General features: G+C 39.1%; 1 protein-coding gene across 1 annotated transcript in view; it reads right to left on the bottom strand.

Annotated features, from left to right (window-relative positions):
• Window positions 1-25,707, bottom strand: part of LOC144772798 (von Willebrand factor A domain-containing protein 7-like) — a 556,704-nt gene that overhangs the window by 226,346 nt on the left and 304,651 nt on the right. The window contains exons 8-10 of the mRNA XM_078657375.1: window positions 23,535-23,651; window positions 9,924-10,145; window positions 4,913-5,048 (exon numbers count right to left, since the gene is read on the bottom strand). Coding sequence (XP_078513501.1) covers window positions 4,913-5,048; window positions 9,924-10,145; window positions 23,535-23,651 — 475 coding nt within the window. The remainder of the gene's footprint in view (window positions 1-4,912; window positions 5,049-9,923; window positions 10,146-23,534; window positions 23,652-25,707) is intronic.

Below are 25,707 nucleotides of genomic sequence, written 5' to 3'. Positions count from 1 at the left end.
AGAAAGATAAAAGATTAACCTTAAATAAAAAATGACCAAATGTTATATTTCAAACAATTACATCCAAAACATCCCACATAAAAAAAATCCATCAACATGAAATAAACTATTATTTGTAATATATAGGTGTGTCTGAAATTCATTTACAGCATAGAATTATCAAAAACTACAAATGTACGAAAAAAGCATATTAAAAGATTACTCATGCTTTTAAAACGCTGCTTAAATATTCTAAAGTGCAGAACAAAGCAAAAGATTGATGTATGAAACATTAAAAAATAACAGATTGCGTTACATTTAAAAATGCATTTAATTAAAAGTGCGCTTAAATTTTACTTTTTAAAGAATAAAGTTTAGTTTTCTTACCTGGCACCCGCACGCCTTTCAACAGCAGCCCTTACTTCCACCAACCACGGAAACAAGCGCAAAAACAGGTCTAGCAAAATTAAAAAAGGAATCTTTATTGACGTACACGCAGGACATAGAAACAATAACCGGAATGAAACTTGCGTGGTAAAGACGATCGTGGAAAGCAAATGCGTGGAAAAGGCGTTTACGTGGTAAGTGTACCGTAGTAAACGTTACGCTTAGGAATGCCTTCCTTGTAAGTGATGTTTCCCATCTGGCAGCAGGTATTGTGATGTCAGAACTCAACAGTCATCACTTATTTCAGTTGAGTTCTGACATCTTTTCTTTATAATCGTCGACTGGGTAAGTCACAACTGTAAATAAATTAATGACAGGCGTTCATACAGGGCTTGCAGAATCCTATGCATTTAAAAAAAAAATATAGAAGGGTTCTAAACATAAAGGGCACATAATGGTACAGCCAGAAATGGTCAAGAAATAAATGTGAAGGACAAGGGGGGTGGGGGTTCTAGTGGTTTAGCTGATATTTTCATTTTAATTTTAAAACTTTTATATAGCGCTGGCTAGACCCAGAGTTATCAGAGTGCTTTATATGAGAACATAATATAAAGCAAACATGGAATTCAAGTAGATAAAAGAGATAATGAAACAACATGTGAAATATACAAATCAGAATAGATATACAGGAGCAAGAGCTATACATGTCAAGTAATTAGGTAGATGATGTTCAGGAAATGGACAAATATTACTGGACAAATATACCATGGTAATTGGAGATCAGGTGCAGGTCACAGGTTAGGACTCTCAATAATAATCGGGCCAACCATGGCATACAGGTAGATAAAAGATAATGAAAACAACATGCAAAATATACAAATCAAATAGATAAACAGGGGCAAGAGCTATACATATCAAGTAATTAGGTAGATGATGTTTAGGAAATGCACAAATATTACTGGACTAATATAACATGGTGAATTGGAGATCAAGTGCTGGTCACAGGTTGAGATCCCCAATATTAATTGAGGAGATGGATTTTGAGGTCTTTTTTGAAGCTGAAATGGGAGGGGTTACAGTGTAGGTTTCTTGGGAGGGCATTCCAGGAGATAGGGGCATTACCAGAGAAGGTGCATGATTGTGTGGCTTTCTTCTTATGCAGTGGTGGGATTAGGAGGAGGGTGTTGGTGCTTCTCAGAGGTTGTGTGGTGACCGCAATGAGGAGTTTCATGGAGAGGTACTGCAGAGTGTTTTGGTGGAGGACTTTATGAGTAATGCAGGTAGTTTTATAGGCAGATCTGCCTTCAATAGGGAGCCATTTAAGAGATGTGAGAGCCAGGGATATATGATCTAAGCGTTTGCAGTCTGTGATGAGCCTGGCTGCAAGGTTGAACACAGCTTTGATTGGAGCTTGGGGATTCCGTTGAGGATACCATAATCAATACGTGAAAGAACAAGTGACTGAAACTACAAGTTTAAAGTCATTGATAGGTATAAAGGGTTTGACTTTCTTGAGGTGACGGAAAGTGAAGAGGGCTCCTTTAGCAGAGTTTTTGATGTGGACGTTAAGGGTTAGGGTGTTGTCGAGAGAAGTACCAAGAGATTTGACTCAGTTAGACAGGGTCAGTGAACAGTTTAGTGTATTAGGTCAGAGATCCAGGACTGAACGGAGAGAGGATTATTTTTAGGGGAGAAGAAAATGATTTTGGTTTTATTAGGGTTAAGTTTGAGATGATTGAAATGGAACCAGTTTTGGATCTTGGTGAGGGTGTTGTTCAGGCGTAAGATGTCAGCATGAATTTTAATCTTGTAATAGATTTGGGTGTCGTCAGCATAGAGGTGGTAGTTGATGCCTTCTTGTTTAAGAATGAGGGTGAGGGGTTCCATAAAGAGGTTAAAGAGGAAGGGAGTGAGAATAGATCCTTGGGGGACTCCAAGGGAGACAGGAGTGGGGTTAGAAAGACAGTTGTAGGCAGTTCCATTAAGGCCAAAACGGGTCCTAAGCACATTAATTAGGGCTGAACGGTTGACTGTATTGAATGCTGCAGAGAGATCAAGGAGGATAAGAAGGCAGGTCTCACCATTATCAAGTGCGTGGTGGCTGTCATCGAGGACCGTGAGCATTGCCGTTTTGGTGCTGCAGCCTTTCCCTGAAGCCTGATTGAAAGGGGTCGAGTAGGTTGAAGTTTTCGATGTGTTTATATTGTTGTAGTAGGACACATTTTTCAAGGACCTTTGAGAGAAGGGGAGGTTAGTGATGGGGTGGAGATTGTTTAAGTCATTGGGGTCAGCATTGTAGTTTTTGATTATGAGAGATATGTGTCCAAGTTGAAGGGAGGTGGAGACACAGCCAGTGGAGAGAGAGGTGTTGATGATTGTGGTCCAGTATGGGGTGATGATGTGCTTTAGGGCAGGGACAAGGTTAGAGGGTAAGGGGTCTGTTGTGTGGGAGTACCGTTTAAGATTACCAATTATTTTAAAGCGTTCTAGCTCAGTCACGGGGAGGAAGTTGAGCAAGGAGGCATTGTTCTTTAATTGTGAATTAGAAGAGTTGATATCCTGCGATGTGGTAGGGGATAGGTGTGGGGAGTGGTTGGGGGGGTGAGGAAGTAGGGGTGTGAGGACAGCCGCTGGGGAGCGGTAGAATAGTGGGTGGAAGAGAGAAGGGGTCAACTGGTCGAGGGGATGTGGAGAAGGTATTAGAGGTTGGGGCAGGTTTGCATTGGGAGTTGGATGGGAGCTATGTAGAAAGGAAGGATTGATCAATTTTGGCTATTTTTTCCGAGAAGAAGTGGGAAAATTCTTCACAGCTGTAAGTGCACTAGTGGAATAGTTTCATAGGGCGGGTAGAAGGTATATCTCTAATGGGGTGGTGGTTGTAGAACCACAAAGGGGAAGTAGTGGAACAGCTCTCATTGACAGGTATTGGATCATCTGTGAAGGGCTGGTGGCAAAATACTTGGAAAGTTTAGTAGTGGTAAACCTGTAAATCACTGCCACTCTGTGAAAGGAAGATTTACTCTACTGTGAGGCAGTCTTCTGACAACTGGCTACTTTATTAGGGGGGTGTGAAATTTGCACAACTTGCTTTTGTATATTTGTGCGAAATATCACAAAAAATTACTCGAAATTGTACTTAATTATGTGAAAAGCAAAAATGGCATTTGGCGCTGTATTTTAGCACACTAAAAATATTGTTTAAAAAAAGCGAATAACGACTGCTCATGTTCTTTTGATTGTGTTCTTCCAGCTTGCTCACTTTAACGTTTTAGGTGCACATCATGGAATAATAGGGTAATTTCAGGAGTTTTGTGCGAAAAGAGTAACACAAAATTACCAAAATTACACTAATTTACACCTTGGTAATCCAGATTTTGCCTTAGTCTACTATTTTTGCCAGGAGGGAACATCCACTTTCATGACCGGAGCAACAGGAAAAACTGTGGGGCAGCAATTCCACTGCAACATGCTGAAATTGCCCCCATGATATGTGTGTATTGTAACTGCACCTTCAAAGTGAGGGTACATTGCTTGTGAGTGCATAACACACGCCTACAAATTAGACGGCTTTCCTCCACCCCTCAAGTTAACATTTCCAGGCATTCTTTACAAAGTGTCATGATCATAGTCTTGTACCAAGCAGTCACTATCAAAAGTGGGGTAGCAGTCCCCAGCTAAAATTTGGAAGCTAGTTTCTTACTTCAGAGCTGGTGGGGGCTTTCTCAATGAGTCTGTCTTTGGCCACATTTTTGGATGGAGAGCGGACCCTCAGGACAGGATGAATTGGTTTTGTTCCATTTTTTGGATTACCAACCTCTTTGGACCAGCGCCCTGCATATCAACGAACATAGGGGTCGATTAGGATGGCGGACGGACAAAGTCCGTCTGCGATCCTGTCTGGGGCAGGTACCGTCCGCCACAAGGGCAGAGGAACCGTGCCCCCAATTAGGATACACCCGCCACAGTGACGGGTGCATCCCGCATTTTTAACATTGCGGCGGACGGTGCTTAAAGCACCGTCCGTAGCAATGTCAAAAATGCATGTTGTGCGTTTCACAGCACAACATGACAGGCACCGCACGGTGCCTGCCATGTTGTACTGTGAAACGCAGGAGGGTACCACAGGTACCCCCCACCCCCCCTTCACCCTGGGGGCCTGCAACGGGCCCCCAAAGCAAGAACCGTATGCTGCCACGGAAAGGCATTCCCCTCAGCCCATCCTAATATGGCTGGCGGTGTCTGATAGACACCGCCACCATATTAGACCTTTTCCGGCGACCTTTGAATGCGAGCGTGGCGGAAAAGCGGCGGACGGTCTTCCTGTCCACCACAGTCCCCCCCGCCATTGTAATATGGCGGGGGGAAATAGGTGGCGGACGGGCAAGGATGGCGGATGGATCGCCACCGCCTGCATGTGGGTGGCGATCCGTACGCCATCCTAATCGGCCCCTTAGTTGTGCATCATAACACTATATTCATATGTGTAGCATTTCTATAGAACATGTACAAAAAATCTAAATGAATGCCACGTACTGCCAGAACTTACCATTTGGGTCGATGACTGAGAGAGCTTGCACCACCCCTGAAAGAGACAGCCTCACCTCCTGTAAGGCAGGATCCATTTCGAAGCTGAAGGCATAGTCTGATTTTGAGGGACTGCTCCTAGCATAAAATACCAAAACCTAGAAAATAATGTGTACAACAGAGGAAGTACAAGTTAACAAAGATCACACGTGCATGGCAAGTATACAGAAAATCAACATATAATGTCAGATCACTTCCATAGTGGATAGAAACAGCTATATATGTTATACAGTATGACAATATTACCAGAGGACATTGACATTAGGGACAGATGCAACACAGTCGGACCACTTCAAAAAAATGTGGGCACTTCCAGAAATCTCCTAAACTAGAAGAAAAGTGAGTAGTCCTTGAAGATGAATATGTAAGTGCAAGACCAATCCCCAAAGACCGTGACAATTGCACAGGAACAAGCAGAAGAAGACATAGTCAGACCTCTGTTAGAAATGTGGGAGCTTGCAAAAAGCCACTCACAAGTGCTAACAGATCTGTCTCCAGAACAATGAAATAGGTGATATCTATAAGTTAAGTCAAAAAAGCATTGGCATAGCCAATAGGTATCGCTTTTGGGACCGTATAAGTATTTAGGTATGCAGCACAATATCGTTGGTGCAACATCATCAACTGATGCATGGCTAAAAACTTATAAGGTCCCAAAGGCGAGACCTATTGGCTAGGCAAATGCTTGTTATATTTGTAAGGTGTGAGCAGTTTCCCAGTAATAAAGGTTTAAAACAACGACAAAACATGAACTGGCCCTGACAAAGCCAAAGGGCTGCCAGCCAACGACAGACTAAGTATTGTCTATAAAATGCAGACAGCAGTGAAAACGAAGCAAAGCATTTACTTTGTTGGTTTTCTGTAGCTCACTGTGAGCTCCTAAAGCGCTCTATCGAGTTACCTAACTCATGAATGAAACCAGCCCTTCATGGCTTTAAAGTCATTCGCACTAGGCATTGTGGGACTAGTGGTTTTATTTTTAACATTGTTATGTTATGGGCACTTACTATAGCACAGAGACTCACTCTAGAAGGTGAATTTCGATGATATGCTACTCGGGGTCAGGCTGCGTCACAAAGGTTTCTGAAAGGTAACCAAGCCCTCTGGAACTATTAACAGTGGAGTGTCAAATTAATAAGGTAGGTTGACTAAATTACACGGGGCGAACAATGTAACAGTTATGTCTGATGGCTGCAATCAACAACTGAGGGTGACCAGTCATCTTTGGTGGTAAAGTGTTGCAGTACTGATCACCTCACCCCATGCCGAGCAATTTTCACACTTTTTATCCGCTGGAGACAGAAATAGGTTATGCAGAAGATGATACATTATGGGGTGAGTGTGGCAAACTCATAAAAATTGGCCCTTGGTGTCGTGTTAGTCAGTCTCCACTGAAAGTGATAACATATGCATGCCCACGCTGCACATGATTCACAAAAAAGATCCTGTTGAATATGTAAATAATGTACATAATCCTAGGCATATTTAAACATATTTTGCATATCTCTTTTGGAGACTGTCAGTGCTGCTTAAGAAAGCACACTGCACATTCATGCACGCCTACAATATAGTAACTACTTAGTAGATGCAAATTGAGTTAAACGTTTTACATATATCTGAGCTCCCAGTGTACAGCTATATTGGCCCTGTGCAACATGTGCACCAATAAAAGTATAATATTCCCACCCCATGATCCACCCCCTGTCAGTGGATTACACATTGCTAGGAGACGAGAGGGGCTTAGCAGCCACAGTAGAAGATATTGCTATGCGCGTGTACAGTCAGACAGGAAGTGGTGGTATGCAACTACATGTCAACAGACAGAGACAGGGCTAGGACAGAGTTTGAACTGGCAAAGGGTTCACGTGAGACGAGGCAGTAATCTCGGGAATGGCTGCGCGCGCCTGGGCCGCTCTGCTGTTGCATTCTGTTTCCATGGCGACGCTAAGGCAGAGATCTGCACTATGCAGATGACAGTTAGGCATGCAATGGGGGAGGCGTGCGGACGAGAAGGCAGGTCACCCAGAGTATAATAACAGATCAAGCCATAGTTAAGTAGGTAGTTTAAGTGTAAGAATTGTTTCCCACGTGCTTGGAAGGAAGAAGGCAGGAGTGTTGTCTTTTATATGTAAATGAGGGAGTCAGAGGAGACACATACTCAAAGCCAACAAAAAACCTAAAACACGATTAGAAAATACACGAGGTTTAATTGAAACCACTTGATGGCGGAAAAGCACATCTTGTGCATCTATAAAATGTTCACGGTGCAAACACAAGTCACATCAACAGAATGTTCGTACATGGCCATTTAATATGAAAAGTTAAAAATACTTCAAGTCTACAAATCAAAATCAAAGCTCGAACTCCAAGAGACATAGCAATGTGACCTGTACTACTGCTCACAAGCTTGAATAAAGGAAGGTTAAAGAGAGTGCAAAGGTGAAGAGCAAAAGCACTGTGGAGAAAAGGAGGAGCAAATACGTTGTGGAGAAAGGGAAGGAAACTCAAGACGAGCTCTGTGGTGGTGGAGGGGCAGAGAGAGGTGCTTAAGCGAGCAAGTGAGAGGAAATCCAGATGGCGGCTGTGCGCGTGTCCGCGCGCGTAACTGCAAGCTTTAAGCCACAAGCAGAAGCTAGTGGTCGGATTTAGAAAGCCCACTCACTAAATATCTTGGCAAACCAGCGCATGCTCTGGCTCAGGCAAGACCCAAAAAGGGCTGTGTGACAGATATTAAGTACATTGTTTATATACCTATCTTTTGTTGAAATACAATTCAATTCTTACTAGGGAGTGCTTTTTCGAGCAGTATGTATTTAAAGTCTCAATTTGAATTTAAATAACTATGCTCCTTCCCACTCTGTTTTGGCCACAACTTTTCTCATTGTCGCAGTAAAATCTTTGTTTGTGGAGGTATCCTTCTTAGACTGCCCGGAGACCCCATCCTTCCAACTGCTAATCACCTCTTTAATGTTGAATGTTGTCCTTATTGTGTACCAGTAGCATTCATTATTGGTATTGAAAGACATTTAAGGGGAGGTCCACAGCTATTTCATTGGTTCTCTAGTAAATAGCCTACTTTTCATTCCCCTTTTTGCATTTTATTTAACTCCCTTTAAATTTGTTTTTTTTCATATTATTTTTATTAGTTTCCAGTTTGGTTGTATAACATTTCCAACACAATTACATTACTCCAGGTATGGAGATGCAGGCTTACATCAAAACATAAGGAATAAAACATATTCCTCAACTTCCCCGCCCTCTTATTGCTCATGTGAGTATGTAATATGCTTTTTGATAATATCTATATTTCAGTCAACTGGGATCACAGGTATTGGTCCAATACCCTCGCTGTGGACAGGCTTACCCCATTTTTTCTCTGGCCTCTTGTTCACCTTCAATCCAATTCCCTGGGATACAACTAAATTGTCTTCACCCTCTGTCGTGTCCCCTAGTATCCAGACCTAGTGCAGCAATCTTTATGCCTCGTCAGCAAATCTATCCTTCTCCTCCTCCTGCTTATTCCGCAATTCAATCAGCTTCTGTCTCCATGCTGACTGGTTGTCCTCCAAGTCATAATTTGTATTATTTATTCTAACCTCCTCAGCCGCTGCCCATTCAGACTTATCACGTGACCATTCTGTGTATGTGGGTGGACGTGCACCCATCCACTTGATGACCAGCACCAAACCTAGCACCAGAAATTTGTGACCAAGTTTCGTTTTAGGAGGGAATGGGATCAGTCCTAGCAATACCTTGCGTGGATTACACAGGAATACCCACCCTGTCGCAACGTTTAGGTCTCGCATTACCTGATTCCAGTAGGGCACTATGGAAGCGCAATTCCACACCACATGCATAAAGTCTGCTTCCAGGGTCCCACACCATGGCCATCTGTCAGATCAAGTGGGTAAATGGCAGGGAGTGTTTTGGGAGAGAGGTAAGCCTGGTGTATATAATTATATTGTACAAGTTTAAAGCGGGCATTAGAGTTTACATACATGAACCCCTTTAAGTTAGTCACTGAACAGCCGCAACTCTTCACCTCTCCATTATAAGTGCGTATGAATTTTTCATTGATTTTGCCAATGTGCTATTAAGTTCATCGGCAAATTGTATTTGCCATTGTCCAATCAGTGTTGTTATTCAGTAGGATCTTCTAAGGTATATCAAAAGAAACAGGAGCACAGATTATGCCTGTGTTCACACTTTTCGTAAAAGCACTGCAGCTTTCAGATCTCCATGTTTTTGTGGACTTACCTCTACTGCTGTGATACATTGTCTGAATGTTGCTTAATTGTCCGTGAGTGTTCGACAATTTGAATCTTGCAAACATCAGCCAGGGCAACAAGATTAAATCTTAGAAGGCCACCTATATACCTCAAGTTTGAAGAGGGATCAGGTGATCAAGTGACTAGGAAAGGAATTCACCAACCCACACTAACATTCTGAGTACAGTTCCTCCTCTCTTTTGGACATTCCAATTCTTAAAGCTGACATTGACTCTTTCTATTCATTGGCACCAATCACTCTCCCTCCTCATAGCTTAGCCTTCACCATTATTTCAGCACCCCAATTTGGTGGTTCTCACAGCTGCCAGATGTTGGGCAAACTGTTGTCTACATTTTCACCAGTATGGCTTCCTTTTTCTAGCATTCACATAAAGTGTTCTGATGTGAACAAGAATTAATGGAAGGCTGTTTATAAGAACTCTAAAACAAAAAAGTAAAATACAAGCCTTAGAAATAAAGTTCTGTCAACCTTTGCATTTACATGTTAATGCTCTTTATTTTCTTTCAAGAGCCACAATTGTGTTCCTTTTTTCTTCTCTGCAAAGTGAGTAAACAGTGCCTTCTGATTTACACCTACCATAACTAATGGCAGTTATTAACTGCTTCCCACATCCTCAAGTCTCCACAATCTCCTATTTTCAGTAGTACGCCCACCTCACAGTTTTTATGAATGAAGTATTTTACCTTAGAACGCTGAGTTTGATCCGCTATGAGGCTTGCCAATGGCTTTGTCAGAAGCGGCGGGACAGAGAGAAGCTCTCCTCCAGAAAATGAAGTTATGTCCTTATAATCTGGATTTGATGAGATTATCGGTAGATCAGGTTTCCGAGGAGAGGGTGGAGAAAGAAGCAACTCTAACAAACCCCTTTTTCTTCTTGCTAGAGGATTGGCGATCACGAAATTCACCTAGAGCAGAGCACACATATCATTAACATAATCATTAGAAATTGTATAAAATCTAATACATCCTGAGTTTATTGCTCAAAGATCATTTTGTCTTTATTAATTTAAAAAGAAGTCAAACAACTAAGCAACATTTCCCAGGCAGTCCTAAATATTTCTTTCTCTGTAACTGTTTCATGGGCTTTGTTTTTCTAAACAGCAAGTCTGTTTTGTTCAGGACACAAGATGAACTGTTCCTGGTATGAACACAGGAGACAGCTGATGAGATTCAATGTGTGAAGTAAGAATGAGAGAGACGAATAAGGATTTAGGAGGGAACCCCCTAACAATATATTTCCCTTCATCTTTGTCCCTTTCTTGCTATATTGAACATCTGTAATACGAACAACTCCAACAGAACCGCTATCCATTTATGCTGATAATCCTAAAACCTTCCGAATGATAATCTGATTTTCACCTGGTTTCACACCAGGTTTCACTGGCTTTCACCGTGCCTTTTTTGGGCCATTCACAGCTTTTATCAAAGAGAAACTTTCTGGATAGGCTTAAACATGGTGCTTTTGGATGTTTGTCTATCAATGTTTGTCTTGCATCACATGCCTCACATTTTTAACTTAAAAGCCAATAATTTCAGTATCCCTATATGGTGGAAGAAATGGAATTGCGTATTGTTGTAACATTGTTTTGAGGGCCACATTGGCTGTCCAGAGGGCACAGCAGTGCCCGTGCCGCATTTATCTTCACAGCTGCACTGCCGTAGCGGGCAGATGCACCAAGGGGGCACTTTTTGTTCTAAGAGTCCCGGAGTGGGGCCAGTGCTGTTTTGTTCTTCAGTTGCTCCCCCATAGCGGGCAACTGCAACGGGGGGGGGGTCATTTGTGAAGAGTCCCAGTAGGGACCCAGGAAGCACAGTAGTGCCCGCGCCACTATTTCTTTGGGGGCATTTTTATACAGTGGATGAGAAATGAGTTAGGTGCACTCCTGCCCGGCCCCAGCGCAGTGCTCGCCCTCTGATGTTGCTGTATTGGCAGCCAAGCCCTGAAATTTTGGACATAGGGCATTTGAGCCCCAGAGAGAACGCCAGTTGGCCAGGGGGTCAGTGTTAGGTTGGTGGGGCACCAGGCCCTAATGTGATGTATGTGGTGCCTATGACAAATGTGATTTATGCACCATGATTAATGCCTCTGATGTTTATGTTTATGAGGTGATTGCATAACGTGTATACTTATGAGGTTGGTGCATAATGTGTTTTACGCCTAAGGTGATGCTGATGGCATAATGTGATTTAAGTTGCAGGATATAATAATGAGTACAGTATTTGACAGTAATTACTGGTTGTGTTTTACATTTACTATTTGTGCTTTGTGATGGTTCTGACAGTGGCCCAATTGGCCCTGCCATGTGTATACAATCCCCTGTAAATATTGGCTAGTGCCATTTGGCACAGTGTATATTGTGTGATTTCTATGCTAACGTATTTGGATAATACAAAGGCTATTGTTATATATAACCATGTGTGGAGTTTCTTTTGTGGCGTGCCTACTGTTTTGCTGCTGTGTGTGTGATTCGCAAATGCTTTACACATTGCCTCTGGGATAAGCCTGACTGCTCGTGCCAAGCTGCCAAGGGGGTGAGCAGGGGTTATCTTCAGCGTGTAACTCCCTTGCCCTGACTAGAGTGGTGGTTTCTGTCTTGCTTAGGCACAAGCCCTAGCCAACCAGAAATCATATTTCTATCAGTAACCATGACCATCTCACACAGGAAACAGTACATTTCGGAAGTGCATCATCCCGAATATTTATCTAAAATTCCGATTTTTGCAATATGAGGGATACAATAGATAGCATGTGTGTTGGACTTATCTCTCTCTTTAGGGTCATCCCCAAACATTTTGCCTTCACCTCTCCTATTTTTGCTGAATTCATTTTTGTGGGCCTTAGGACTCATGTTAAAGTGCTTCTGCTCTTGCCCCGAAACATGGTAACATTGTCTTACACCGGACTGGGATATTTATTTACTTACAAGTCCCTAGTAAAGTGGTATACCACATATCTAGGGCCTGTAAATTAAATTCTTTTAGTAGGCCTGCAGCACCTATGGCGCCACCCACTGAAGTAGTCCCTTGTCTGTCACAGCTCTGCCATTGTTGTCTGAATGCAGTTTAAACTGCCAATTCGAGTTGGCAATATAACACCCTTGCCAAGCCTTAAACTACCCTTTTATTGCATATTATTAACCCCTAAAGTAAGCCGAAGGATAGCCCAGGGTGCATTGTAATTAAAAGGTTGGAAATGTACTATTAAGTTTTAGATATCCTGGTAGTGAAGAGCTCCTAAATCTATTTTTCACTACTGTGAGGCCTACCTCTCCCATACCATAGGATAACATTGTGTTAGCTTATTACATTTATTAAGTGCTCACTTTTGATTGGGAACAGGTAAACATTTTTGTTTGGTGAAAATGTAGTTTAAAATAGTTTTTAATGGTCAAGTCAGATTTTAAGTTGCAATATGGAAAATGCCTATTTTAGAAAGTTTGCCTTTTCCTCCCCTAGCTGTTTGGTGCATTAAGCCTGTTTCTGGGTCACAAGACTGGGTGTAATTGGCTGTTGAACTTTGTTTATTCCTCCCAGACAGCCACACAATAGAGGCAATTGGTGTGCCTGGATGGACCATCACTGGATTGATGGATGGCAGAGCAGGGCACAGTCCCACTTGCAACTTAATAGCATGTGTCCTACCTTCACACAAAGGACTTGTCACCATTGTATTGTTCATGCAGCCAGCTTGGATCCAGGGCAGAAGAGGCAAGAAACTTCAAGAACTTCAAAGAGAATTTTCTAGAACCTTGTACTACTTCAAGGACGGCACCAGGTATAAAAATAGAACCCTCTAACCCACTCTTCAGTTAAGTTTCTGGACTGTTAGAATGACTGCCTGCTGCTGTAGGTTGCTGTGTGCTCCAAAAGACTGCTTTGCCGCATTTTGAAGGACTACTTTGCTGCCTGGAGCCTGCCATGAACCTTCAGACGTCTGCCTTGCTGTTTGAACCCTATTCCACTGCTTGAACACTGGAGTACAAGAGTGACTCCAAAGGACTAGTTGGCTAGCCACCCGATCAGAATCTCGGCGACAGAAAAGGCTCCCTCAAACTTGAACCCACACCTGGCCTAGTCTAAGTGTGTCCTGGTGCTCAAACTGGTGCCCCTCCAGTCCTGAACTCTTGGTGGTGGTGCTAAAGGTGCCCAGATAGGCACAATCCAAAACTTAGCACTTGGGAACAATTTGGGATAAAAACTTCTCTGAGAACTGAGAGAAGAATGGGACAAACCTGCTTGTCTATCTGCCCAGGATGTACAGTCATAATATCGAGTCTTTTATTTCGACTGGACAGAATATCGAGTAAAAAATATAGAATGGACATAATATCGACTAGACATAATATAGTCAACAAAAATATCGACTAGAGAAAATTAATATCGAATAGAATGGACATAATATCGAATCAAAAATATAGAATGGACATAATATCGACTAGACATAATATAGACAACAAAAATATCGAATTTAAGGTAAGTTAACCCCTTCAGTGCTAATGACAAGGGTAACTCGTCATGGAGTTTCCATTGATTTCAATGGAAAGTCAATGGAAGTGCCTCAGGTGCCTTAGCAGCCAAGTGGTTAATAATAATTTTTATTTTTTGTGTAATATAAGTCTGTAGCGGGTTGTGGGTTTATAGGGGAATAGGGTGGGAAGTAATTTAATTCTAATTAATTAAATATGTTAATTTATTTATTAATATATATTTAGAATTAATTGTTAATTAATTATTAATTGGTAATTAATTAAAATATAATTGGTAATTAATTATAATTGATTAATTGATAAATATTTTAATTTGAGTAATTTATTTTCTGTAGCGGGTTGTGGGTTTATAGGGGAATAGGGTGGGAAGTAATTTAATTATAATTAATTAAATATGTTAATTTATTTATTGATATTTATTTAGAATTAATTGTTAATTAATTATTAATTGGTAATTAATTAAAATATAATTGGTAATTAATTATAATTAATTAATTGATATATATTTTAATTTTAGTAATTTATTTTCTGTAGCGGGTTGTGGGTTTATAGGGGAATAGGGTGGGAAGTAATTTAATTCTAATTAATTAAATATGTTAATTTATTTATTAATATATATTTAGAATTAATTGTTAATTAATTATTAATTGGTAATTAATTAAAATATAATTGGTAATTAATTATAATTGATTAATTGATAAATATTTTAATTTTAGTAATTTATTTTCTGTAGCGGGTTGTGGGTTTATAGGGGAATAGGGTGGGAAGTAATTTAATTCTAATTAATTAAATATGTTAATTTATTTATTAATATATATTTAGAATTAATTGTTAATTAATTATTAATTGGTAATTAATTAAAATATAATTGGTAATTAATTATAATTGATTAATTGATAAATATTTTAATTTTAGTAATTTATTTTCTGTAGCGGGTTGTGGGTTTATAGGGGAATAGGGTGGGAAGTAATTTAATTATAATTAATTAAAAATGTTAATTTATTTATTGATATTTATTTAGAATTAATTGTTAATTAATTATTAATTGGTAATTAATTAAAATATAATTGGTAATTAATTATAATTGATTAATTGATATATATTTTAATTTTAGTAATTTATTTTCTGTAGCGGGTTGTGGGTTTATAGGGAATAGGGTGGGAAGTAATTTAATTATAATTAATTAAATATGTTAATTTATTTATTGATATTTATTTAGAATTAATTGTTAATTAATTATTAATTGGTAATTAATTAAAATATAATTGGTAATTAATTATAATTGATTAATTGATATATATTTTAATTTTAGTAATTTATTTTCTGTAGCGGGTTGTGGGTTTATAGGGGAATAGGGTGGGAAGTAATTTAATTCTAATTAATTAAATATGTTAATTTATTTATTAATATATATTTAGAATTAATTGTTAATTAATTATTAATTGGTAATTAATTAAAATATAATTGGTAATTAATTATAATTGATTAATTGATAAATATTTTAATTTTAGTAATTTATTTTCTGTAGCGGGTTGTGGGTTTATAGGGGAATAGGGTGGGAAGTAATTTAATTCTAATTAATTAAATATGTTAATTTATTTATTAATATATATTTAGAATTAATTGTTAATTAATTATTAATTGGTAATTAATTAAAATATAATTGGTAATTAATTATAATTGATTAATTGATAAATATTTTAATTTTAGTAATTTATTTTCTGTAGCGGGTTGTGGGTTTATAGGGGAATAGGGTGGGAAGTAATTTAATTATAATTAATTAAAAATGTTAATTTATTTATTGATATTTATTTAGAATTAATTGTTAATTAATTATTAATTGGTAATTAATTAAAATATAATTGGTAATTAATTATAATTGATTAATTGATATATATTTTAATTTTAGTAATTTATTTTCTGTAGCGGGTTGTGGGTTTATAGGGAATAGGGTGGGAAGTAATTTAATTATAATTAATTAAATATGTTAATTTATTTATTGATAAGTATTTAGAATTAATTGTTAATTAATTATTAATTGGTAATTAATTAAAATATAATTGATAATTAATTATAATTGATTAATTGATATATATTTTATTTTTACTAATTTATTTTCTGTAGCGGGTTGTGGGTTTATAGGGGAATAGGGTGGGAAGTAATTTAATTATAATTAATTAAATATGTTAATTTATTTATTGATATTTATTTAGAATTAATTGTTAATTAATTATTAATTGGTAATTAATTAAAATATAATTGGTAATTAATTATAATTGATTAATTGATAAATATTTTAATTTTAGTAATTTATTTTCTGTAGCGGGTTGTGGGTTTATAGGGGAATAGGGTGGGAAGTCATTTAATTATAATTTATTAAATATGTTAATTTATTTATTGATATTTATTTAGAATTAATTGTTAATTAATTATTAATTGGTAATTAATTGAAATATAATTGGTAATTGAAATTAATTTATTAAGTGTTTTAATTGTAAATTAATTTATTGTTAATAGGTAATTAATTAGTATGAGTAGGCAATTTTTATAATTAAATAATTTTATTTTGTATTTATAAATAAATATTTAATATTTTTATACACTTTTTTAATATTTTCATTATTTGTAATTGGTATTACTATTTATGTTATTTATATCTATTTGTGAAGTATTTACTTTCCCTACTATTGCACTCTCTGAAGTTGGAATAGTAATTTTAACCCCTACGCTATCCAACACTTTCCCTACTGTTGCACCCACTGGAGTGGGTATGCAACGTTTACAACGCTACTTTTACTATTCACTACCATTACAACAAAACTTTTAAATTGCAAAAACTTTTACAACGCATACATTTACAAAGCATGTTTTTAAAACGCAGATACCGTTACAACGCATACTATTACAATGTAAGTATTAGTAAGTATATAATTATTTTTAAAAGGTTATATGTTTGGGATTTAGGGTAAAGGGGTATTTTTAGGGTTCAGGGTCAGTTTTCAGTTTTTGGGTAAAGGGGTATTTTTAGGGTTCAGGGTCAGTTTTCAGTTTTTAGGTAAAGGGGTATTGTTAGGGATCAGGGTCAGTTTTCAGTTTTTAGGTAAAGGGGTATTTTTAGGGTTCAGGGTCAGTTTTCAGTTTTTGGGTAAAGGGGTATTTTTAGGGTTCAGGGTCGGTTTTCAGTTTTTGGGTAAAGGGGTATTTTTAGGGTTCAGGGACAGTTTTCAGTTTTTAGGTAAAGGGGTATTTTTAGGGATCAGGGTCAGTTTTCAGTTTTTAGGTAAAGGGGTATTTTTAGGGTTCAGGGTCAGTTTTCAGTTTTTGGGTAAAGGGGTATTTTTAGGGTTCAGGGTCAGTTTTCAGTTTTTGGGTAAAGGGGTATTTTTAGGGTTCAGGGTCAGTTTTCAGTTTTTAGGTGAAGGGGTATTTTTAGGGATCAGGGTCAGTTTTCAGTTTTTAGGTAAAGGGGTATTTTTAGGGTTCAGGGTCAGTTTTCAGTTTTGGGTAAAGGGGTATTTTTAGGGTTCAGGGTCAGTTTTCAGTTTTTGGGTAAAGGGGTATTTTTAGGGTTCAGGGTCAGTTTTCAGTTTTTGGGGTAAAGGGGTATTTTTAGGGTTCAGGGTCAGTTTTCAGTTTTTGGGGTAAAGGGGTATTTTTAGGGTTCAGGGTCAGTTTTCAGTTTTTGGGGTAAAGGGGTATTTTTAGGGTTCAGGGTCAGTTTTCAGTTTTTGGGGTAAAGGGGTATTTTTAGGGTTCAGGGTCAGTTTTCAGTTTTTGGGGTACAGGGGTATTTTTAGGGTTCAGGGTCAGTTTTCGGGTAAAGGGGTATTTTTAGGGTTCAGGGTCAGTTTTCAGTTTATGGGTAAAGGGGTATTTTTAGGGTTCAGGGTCAGTTTTGGGTTTTTGGGGTACAGGGGTACTTTGTAAAAATAAAGTACAATTACATTTAAATTAAATTTATTTAATAAAATTAAATTATATTAAATTATATTATAATATTTTTTATTAATTTATATTCAAAAAATTATTATATACTTACCAATACTTACGTTGTAATGGTATGTGTTGTAAAGGTATATGCGTTGTAAAATCTTGCGTTGTAAATGTATGCGTTGTAAAAGTTTTTGCGTTGTAAAAGTTTTGTTGTAATGGTAGGCGTTGTAAAAGTATGTGTTGTAACGTCATACATCCCTGGAGTGGGAATAGTAATTTAAACTCTACGCTATCCAGCGCTTTCCCTACTGTTGCACCCACTGGAGTGGGAGTAGTAAATTTGACCTGCACGCTATCCAACACTTTTGCTAATGTTGAACTCACTATAGTTGTAACAATAAATTTTAAACATTTTCTAAAATATTATATATGTTTATTTAATAATATGTTTATATATATATATATATATATATATATATATATATATATATATATATATATATATGTGTGTGTAATTTTTGGTGATATAATTTTTTTAATTATATAAATTATTTATTAAAATTACATTTTTTTATTAATTATTTCTAAGTTTATATTAAATATATTTATTACTATATTAGTTTTAACTTAATTTTAAGACATTTAAAAAAATCGATATTTTGACAGTCTATATTTTTGTAAGTCGATATTTTGGAGTCGATATTTTGGTACTTACCTGTTTGAAGATAGGGAGTCGATATTTTGTCAATCGATATTTTGGACTCGATATTTGTGTATCTCGATATTTGTGTCGTCGATATTATGTCAGTGATCTATCTGCCCAGTATACATCGTCGGTTGGCCGAGTTTGCGGCAGCTCCCTCTATGTTCTTCTCCATAGCAGCAAATCACGTTCCAAGGTCGTTTGCCCAAGAGGTATCCGGCCTCGTGGAACTGTAGTCGGCTACAGCTTGCAGCGGACTGGACCTAATCCACCTTTTTTTATCCGAGTCTTGCTCCATCGTGGTCGACCATATTTTTTTACTTTGACCCAGTCTTGTGTGGCTAGATGTCAACCATTGGTGCTTTGATCTTTAAGGAATACATTTTTATCTTAAACTTTGAAAATTCCTAGTGCAGGATAAACAATTGGATTGTTGTCATTTTGTCATCAATTAATTTATAGAAATGTACTCTATTGTTCTAAATCAGTATGGGAGTTTTCTTGTGTTGTGTTTTCACTTTAGGACTGTTTATGTGCTGCATTCTTTACACATTGCCTCTATGTTAAGCCTGACTGCTTTTGTGCCGAGTTACAGGGTGGTTAAGCACAGGTAAATGTAGTGACTTTGTGGTTAACCCAAGCAGGGATTGTGGTTGTTGCTTGAACAGAGTTAACACCCCATTCAAGCAACAACAGCTTCTCACAATGTGATACAATCAGTAGTAGAATTTATGGACATTGTGCTATTTGCTGGGCCCACATTCAACCTATGAATTGGATTTTTAAACTCTATTCAAGGAAACATTTACATTATTGGCAGTAATGAACATGGTCAATATGTTTGTAATTTCTAAAATCTTTTTACGAATGTGTGGCTACTAGATGGGGGACATTGGTTTCAATGATTTAAAACTATAATTTCCAATATGTGCATTCTGGATTTTCTCGGTGCTCAGCTTTATTGTTTGCTGTTGATGGCTTGACAAATACAGCACACTATGGCCCTGATTACGAGCGTAGGCGTTGTTTATCACCCCTGTTGCATAACAATACCTTTAGGTTATATTTATCAGGTACGATTTATAACACCTAATATAAATTTATGGGGAATAACATGCACATTTTGGTGTTTAACGCGCCAAAAGTATGTTTTCCCCTGTTAAATTTCAGCAGGTTTGAACTGCCAAAATTAAATGAATTTTGGGTTGTTTAATGCATCCAATAATTATCGGATGCACTAAATAAAATTAAACCCATGTCCCATGTGTAACCAGGGGTTAATGCACGGGAAGAAATTTACAAGCCACTTATATTTAGACCCTTTGAGACTTATATTTTTTCTTTATTTGTGTGTGTAATGAGCTTCTTATTACCGAGGTAATCTTGGAAGTGGCAGCAGGGGCACAAGGTGGAAGATGAGAACAGAAACACTCCATATAAGCATCTCAGACAAAAAATCAGTTGAGAATGATAATAGGAGTTTGCTTCTTTGAAAGTGGATTGCGATGGCACATAGAACGTGTAGCCATATAGTTACTCTTATATGAGGCATCTAGAGGGTGTTAGATATCTGACTGGCTGACAGCAAAGCAATAATTGCAAGAATATTGTCAGGAATATTACACCCACTGCTTAACCTCTCAGCAGTGATAGAGGGTATTAGCAAAAGGTTTGGATGTAGAGGTGAATTTTCTGGTATTTCCCTATTTTGACAGAGTCATTTTTGATTGCTAGAGAGTAAGTAGGTTTAGATTGCCAGACCTTAGTTTTCTTGTTGGTTGAGAAAGATTAAAAACAGTGTTTAATTTGAGCCGGTAGTTTCGGGTGTTGGGCACCGGCACTTAATTGTCAACACTGGCACTTATGAGAGCTGACACATGGTGGGACTGTTGGTGTAATTTAGAGATGAACAAAACAAAAGTTGCTTATTCATTTTATATACATTAATAACAACTATTACCTTACGCCCAAGCCATTCTTATAGCTTGGGGTCCCTGAAATAATTTGAACTGTCACACTTGTAGAAATGTGATGTTATTACTTGTGCTGGTACTGTCATTGGCAGTGGTAATGGGTGGGGGAAGCTGCAGTGGCCTCCTGAGAAGCGCCCTGGTACTTATTTTTTACACATTAAGCAGTGAGTAAACATGTTTGTGATCATTCTTGGGCACAGACCACATTGAGCCTTGTGGACAAGGCAGAGAGTTTTGAATTAGTATCATTCTTATCAGAGTCTAGTGGAGGAGGTTTAGTGCCAGTGGATGTGATTGTATTGGTTCAGGCTATCAATTAAATAGTTGAAGTTTGTGTAGAAATTTCTTAGAAAGTATGGTTTAGAAACCATTGAAATAACCAAAGTTGGGCATGACAATTAAAAAGGCTAGTGAGATTTTCTGTGAGAGATGGAAAACAGACAGGATTCTTAGAAGATGTAAGTGCTGTTTAATAATAACATTTATTTGGAGTAGGAAAGTGATCCTGCTATTAAGCCATGCTCTCAAACTTCAGGCTCATTCAACAGACAGTTGGGGAGCCACACCCAGTGATGTGATTCAGGCCTGGTGAATAAGCAGGGGCAGAGGAGCGGCACCCCACTCCTCTCTGAGCAGATAAAAAGAGGAAGAAAATGATAAAAATATTGTTAGAATAATTTTCGTTTTCCTTGCTACTGGGCGGAGTTAGGGTGGGTGGGGTGAGCTGGCGGCACAGGGGAAGGAGTGGTGGGCACACACTAAGGGGGTCATTAGTATGGTGGGTGGATCGCCACCACCCGTATGGCAGTGGCGATCCACCCGCCTTAAACCAATGCCCACTTACAAATTCCTCCCCGCCACATTACCATGGCGGGGGGGACACCTGCGGATGGAAAGACTGTCTGCCTGTTTTCCGGTACCCCCCTACAGTTCCATGCACAACATGGCAGGCACCGCATGCCTTCCTGGCATTGCGGCGGGTGGTGCTGAGAGCACCCCCCACGCAATGCCAGGAATGCAGGATGCACCCGCCAGTGTGGCGGGTGCATCCTAATGTCAACAACAGTACCACCGCAGCAATGGCGGGCGGTCCCATTTCACGAAAAGATGGCGTGCGGACAAAGTCCGCCCGCCATCCTAATGACCCCCTATGAGTGCACAACTGCTTGGCCAGCAGTCTTGGGCCAGCCAAGCAGTCATGTGCACTTTGCAAGAACCTCACCAGGCTGGCTTTTTACACAGCATGATGAGGAACATGCACAGGCTCCCATTCCCAATTTGAGCACCACACCATAGACCTCAGACTAATCACAGGCTTAGGGGAGCCTAGGTACTTCCTGGATCCGGGACTGCCAGGAAGAGAAGCTACGGCGGTGAGACAGTCAGTGGGAAAAGGTAAGTGTTGTATTTATTTTTTTGTTTATCCCCTGCCCTGCCACCCCTGTTCCCTGCCAGCCACCACTGTGAATAAGAGTGAACAGGATCTCAGTGTTGTCTCCATTTATGAACATACAGTGATTCTGCAGCCCATCTTAATGTGAGATAGGCAGCGGGTGGCATTATAATGATCTATAGGATTCCATTCCAGTTTGAAAATAAATCTGTTGGTCATCGGCATGTTTGGTAAAAAAAGTTATGTGACACGAGAACCCTAACAAATACAGCCTTGTTGACGCTGAGTAGTATAGGAATCTATGCAGATCCTTGGGGTATCACATGTTTGGTGCAGGCCTTTCTACAGACGAAAGGGTGTAGTTTGATTTGACAGATACAGTTTAGGACAAAGGAGATAAACCTCCTTAATGCTTTGTCAGCCACGCCTGCTACTCTTGCTAACCTTTTGAGAAATATGTGTGGAAAGCCGCAGAGAGGTCTAAAAAAAGTCAATCACATAGCGTGCCTTGCTCCTTGTTTAGAAGCATTTTCTGTGTTCCTCGTCAAGTTAGAAACACAGGATTTATTTAGAAGTGAGTTTCACTCCCGGTAGTGTGTACATTGCTGGGTACCAGCTGTTTTGAGTGTTCTGATATTGATCTGTGATTGTAGAGACCATGTCCATCTGAAAGGATTTGTTCTGGAATAGAGTATGGGAGATATGCGTAAGAGCTTGAAGATAGGTCCTTCAACAAGGGAAGAGCTAGTATGTTTCTGATCACTGGTTTGACAACACTAGTACCTAGATTATTGACTTTGGCGTTGAACAAATATGGTGAAGGAAAGGATTTTTTCAAGGAGGGTAAACTTTTTTTATGATCTTATAGGTGGCAGCATCTACCATCTCATGATTTTATGAGAAGATAAACCATAAGACCAATCAATCTGGAGCCATTATATAAATGTGCCCAATATTTATTATAGCTAGAAACCTCTTGTAAATTTCCCTATACATTCAGGAAGTTTAATAGTCCCTGACTATTAAACAATGCAATTGATTGAATCTGGGAGACAAGGGGCATGTTGCATATTAATGTATTTATAAAATATACTTTTTTGAAATGTCCATTCTTCTTTTGATACATACATTCTTACAACTAGAACAATAAGTGGCCTTTGAGATAATAAGTGTTCTTGAAGACCGTAGCTATTCGGTATCCGAAGAAAGGAATGCTGGGGCATTCTTTCATCAACATCTCAAATAGAACTGCCTTGTGTGGTTTTGGGATATCGAGGAGGTACCAAAATGTAGACAGGGAATGTATGGATCTATTTTCTATAGATAAGTCCCCATATACATACGTTGGCAATATAAAAATCTTTAAGGTGCTTAGATGTGGAGTTAAGAATAGTAAATGTATACCTTCCTCTGTGCACATACCTTCGCAATCTTTTGGCACTGGATAACTTGGTTGCAATATTATGTGACTTTGATAGTCCCTTCTCCATATTCCATAGTACAATCAATTGCATTCCCACCAAATGATGATAACTCACTGTCGGATTCTATTTTATTCCCTTGCATAGATAGAAATTAATGAAAGACTCTCTTCCTTTGCACTAACACCATTATGTTTCATTTTGTCTTTAGCCAATGCTCACTTCAGTATCATATGCATTTGCTAAGACTCAGACAGTGAAGCCACATGAATTACTCCACCTATTTACTCTTTACAGACACACACTCATAGCTTCATTTTTTACTCTCACCTAGAAAGTTAATGAGTTTAGGCTTCGATTGCCCACCCTCTGTGAGTTACTTACCGAGGTCTTCTTCCTTTCTATGAGGTCAGTCACATAATTCTTCCTATCAATGTCTTTAGCTGACGCAGCAGTGAACACATAGATTGATGAAAACTGTGGTGTTGACTCAAGTGACAGCTGAAAGAAATGTAAAGACCTTAAATACACCTTTCCCTTATCACCATATTGTAAAACATAGTACATGAAAATCTTTTTATCATGAGAAAATCCTTATCATTCAAAGTCATGATGATGACAATAAAGACCACACTGATGAGGGTCAAAAATGTTGACAATTTCTAAAATGATGATAGGAAAAGGATATGAAGAATTAGGGCGCATATTACTAAGAGCACCATGATCAACCAAGTTTTTTTTAGCAGGGTAACAACAAACAATAAAAGTTTGTTTTCATGCACAAGGTACTGTAAACAGTGGCATAACACAAAGTGACAGGGACCCCCTGCTGAATGCGATTAGTTGCCCAAAGCTCTTCCGTATCTTAGAGATATTCATTGCCATTTATATGAAGAGGGGGGCCCCTTGAAGGGTTAGAGGCCCTCTTGAAGAGTTGGAGGACCCCTGCACCTCAGGAGCTGTTGCAGCCGTGTGTTACGCCCCTGACTGTAAAGCTAGAGAGAGCCTGATTACACAGCTCTTGAAGTGCAGGGCCAGTTCAGTTTGGTAACAGACGGCGAGTGATGGCAGGACATAGAGGGAGAGGTGTGGCGTAGCAGCTAGAGTGGTTGACTCCGAAACACTGGGCTCACGGTTCGATCCCTGGCACCGGCGGTAGCTCAGCTCAGCATCATGTGACTCAGGGCAATAGCTCAGTTAATCTCCACGACGGCCCCCAGCTCCTGGATACCCTTAGGGGTGATAAGTCGTGCTTTGCAGATCTGTAATTACAAGATGAACCAGATCTGACAAAAGCAGGTTGCAGTGGGGTTGTTTCAAGTGAGAGAGAAGAGAAATAGAGAAAAGTCTGGTCTGAAGCAGGAAGAGTAGAATTAGATTTATTTATTTATTTATTTGATTTGTATAGCGCACTATAACCCAGAGGTCTCTAAGCGCTCTGACAGGGTCCACAAGACGATTCGGAAGGCTGCAGTATGTTTACCATTTAAGAACAGATTGAGGGGAGACAAGATCTTGAGAGAGAAAAGCATATCTGATGTTGACTACTTTACTATGGAAAAACAAAAGACAAGGTGTGAAGGACAACCAAGGAACTTTTACAGTGACATTGATTTGTAAGAGAGCTAACTACTGGAAAGCTTTCCTTGTGTTAACTGGAAGCTGAAGCAATATGACTAACAAAATAGGTACGCCAAGCAGATCGGAATTGTCTACAGTATAACCTTAAGGCAGAGTCCAGTAAGTAAGAGAATAATCTTATAAGTTAAATACAAATTAAAACAGAGTATGACATTAGGGACTGGATGGCAATAATCGGAGACCCAAGGACAATTCCAGAACAAATTTACTAGACAAGTAGAGATAGGAAAAATACACTAAACTATTGTTTACTCCCTTTTAGACTGGATCAGACACAGAGAAGACACTTAGGGGCCTATTATGATATTGGGTGGATCGCCACCGCCGGGCCGGCAGTGGCGATCCGCCTGCCACATGTCCTTGTGACACCCCCGCCATATTAGTATGGCGAGGGGGACTGCAGCAGACGGTAAAGACTGTCTGACGATTTTCCGCTGGTCGGATTGCCGGCTGGGCGGAAAAGGCAGATAATATGGTGGCGCTGCCTTGCAGGCACCATCATCCATAATATGATGGATGCAAAAATAGGCCTCAACGCCATCATGGAAAGGCAGGCGGTCTTTGGCATTGGGTGCTGATTGCGGACCCCCAGGGTGTTGTGGGTGCAGTTGGGGGGTACCTATGGTACCCCCCTTTATTGGCATACACAAGGTGGCAGGCACCACGTGGTGCTTGTCACGTTGTACATGTCAATGCACAACATGCATTTTGTGCATTGGGGCAGGTGCTGCTGACAGCACCACCTACCACAATGCATAATATGCAGGGTGCGACCTCCAGGGTGGTGGGCGCATCCTAATTGACGTAATGGGCCCCAAAGTTGGGAAATAGACATCCACCAGAGGGGAGGGGGAGGGAGGAGTTGAGGGTTAATGTTGGCTAGAGTAATACTCACACAGTAAATAAGCAAACCGAG

This window comes from Lissotriton helveticus, chromosome 1_1, assembly GCF_964261635.1.
Source record: "Lissotriton helveticus chromosome 1_1, aLisHel1.1, whole genome shotgun sequence".
In the NCBI taxonomy this organism is placed as follows: Eukaryota; Metazoa; Chordata; class Amphibia; order Caudata; family Salamandridae; genus Lissotriton; species Lissotriton helveticus.
The sequence above is the reverse complement of the archived record's forward strand: the minus strand, read 5'-3'. Positions and strand labels throughout refer to the sequence as shown.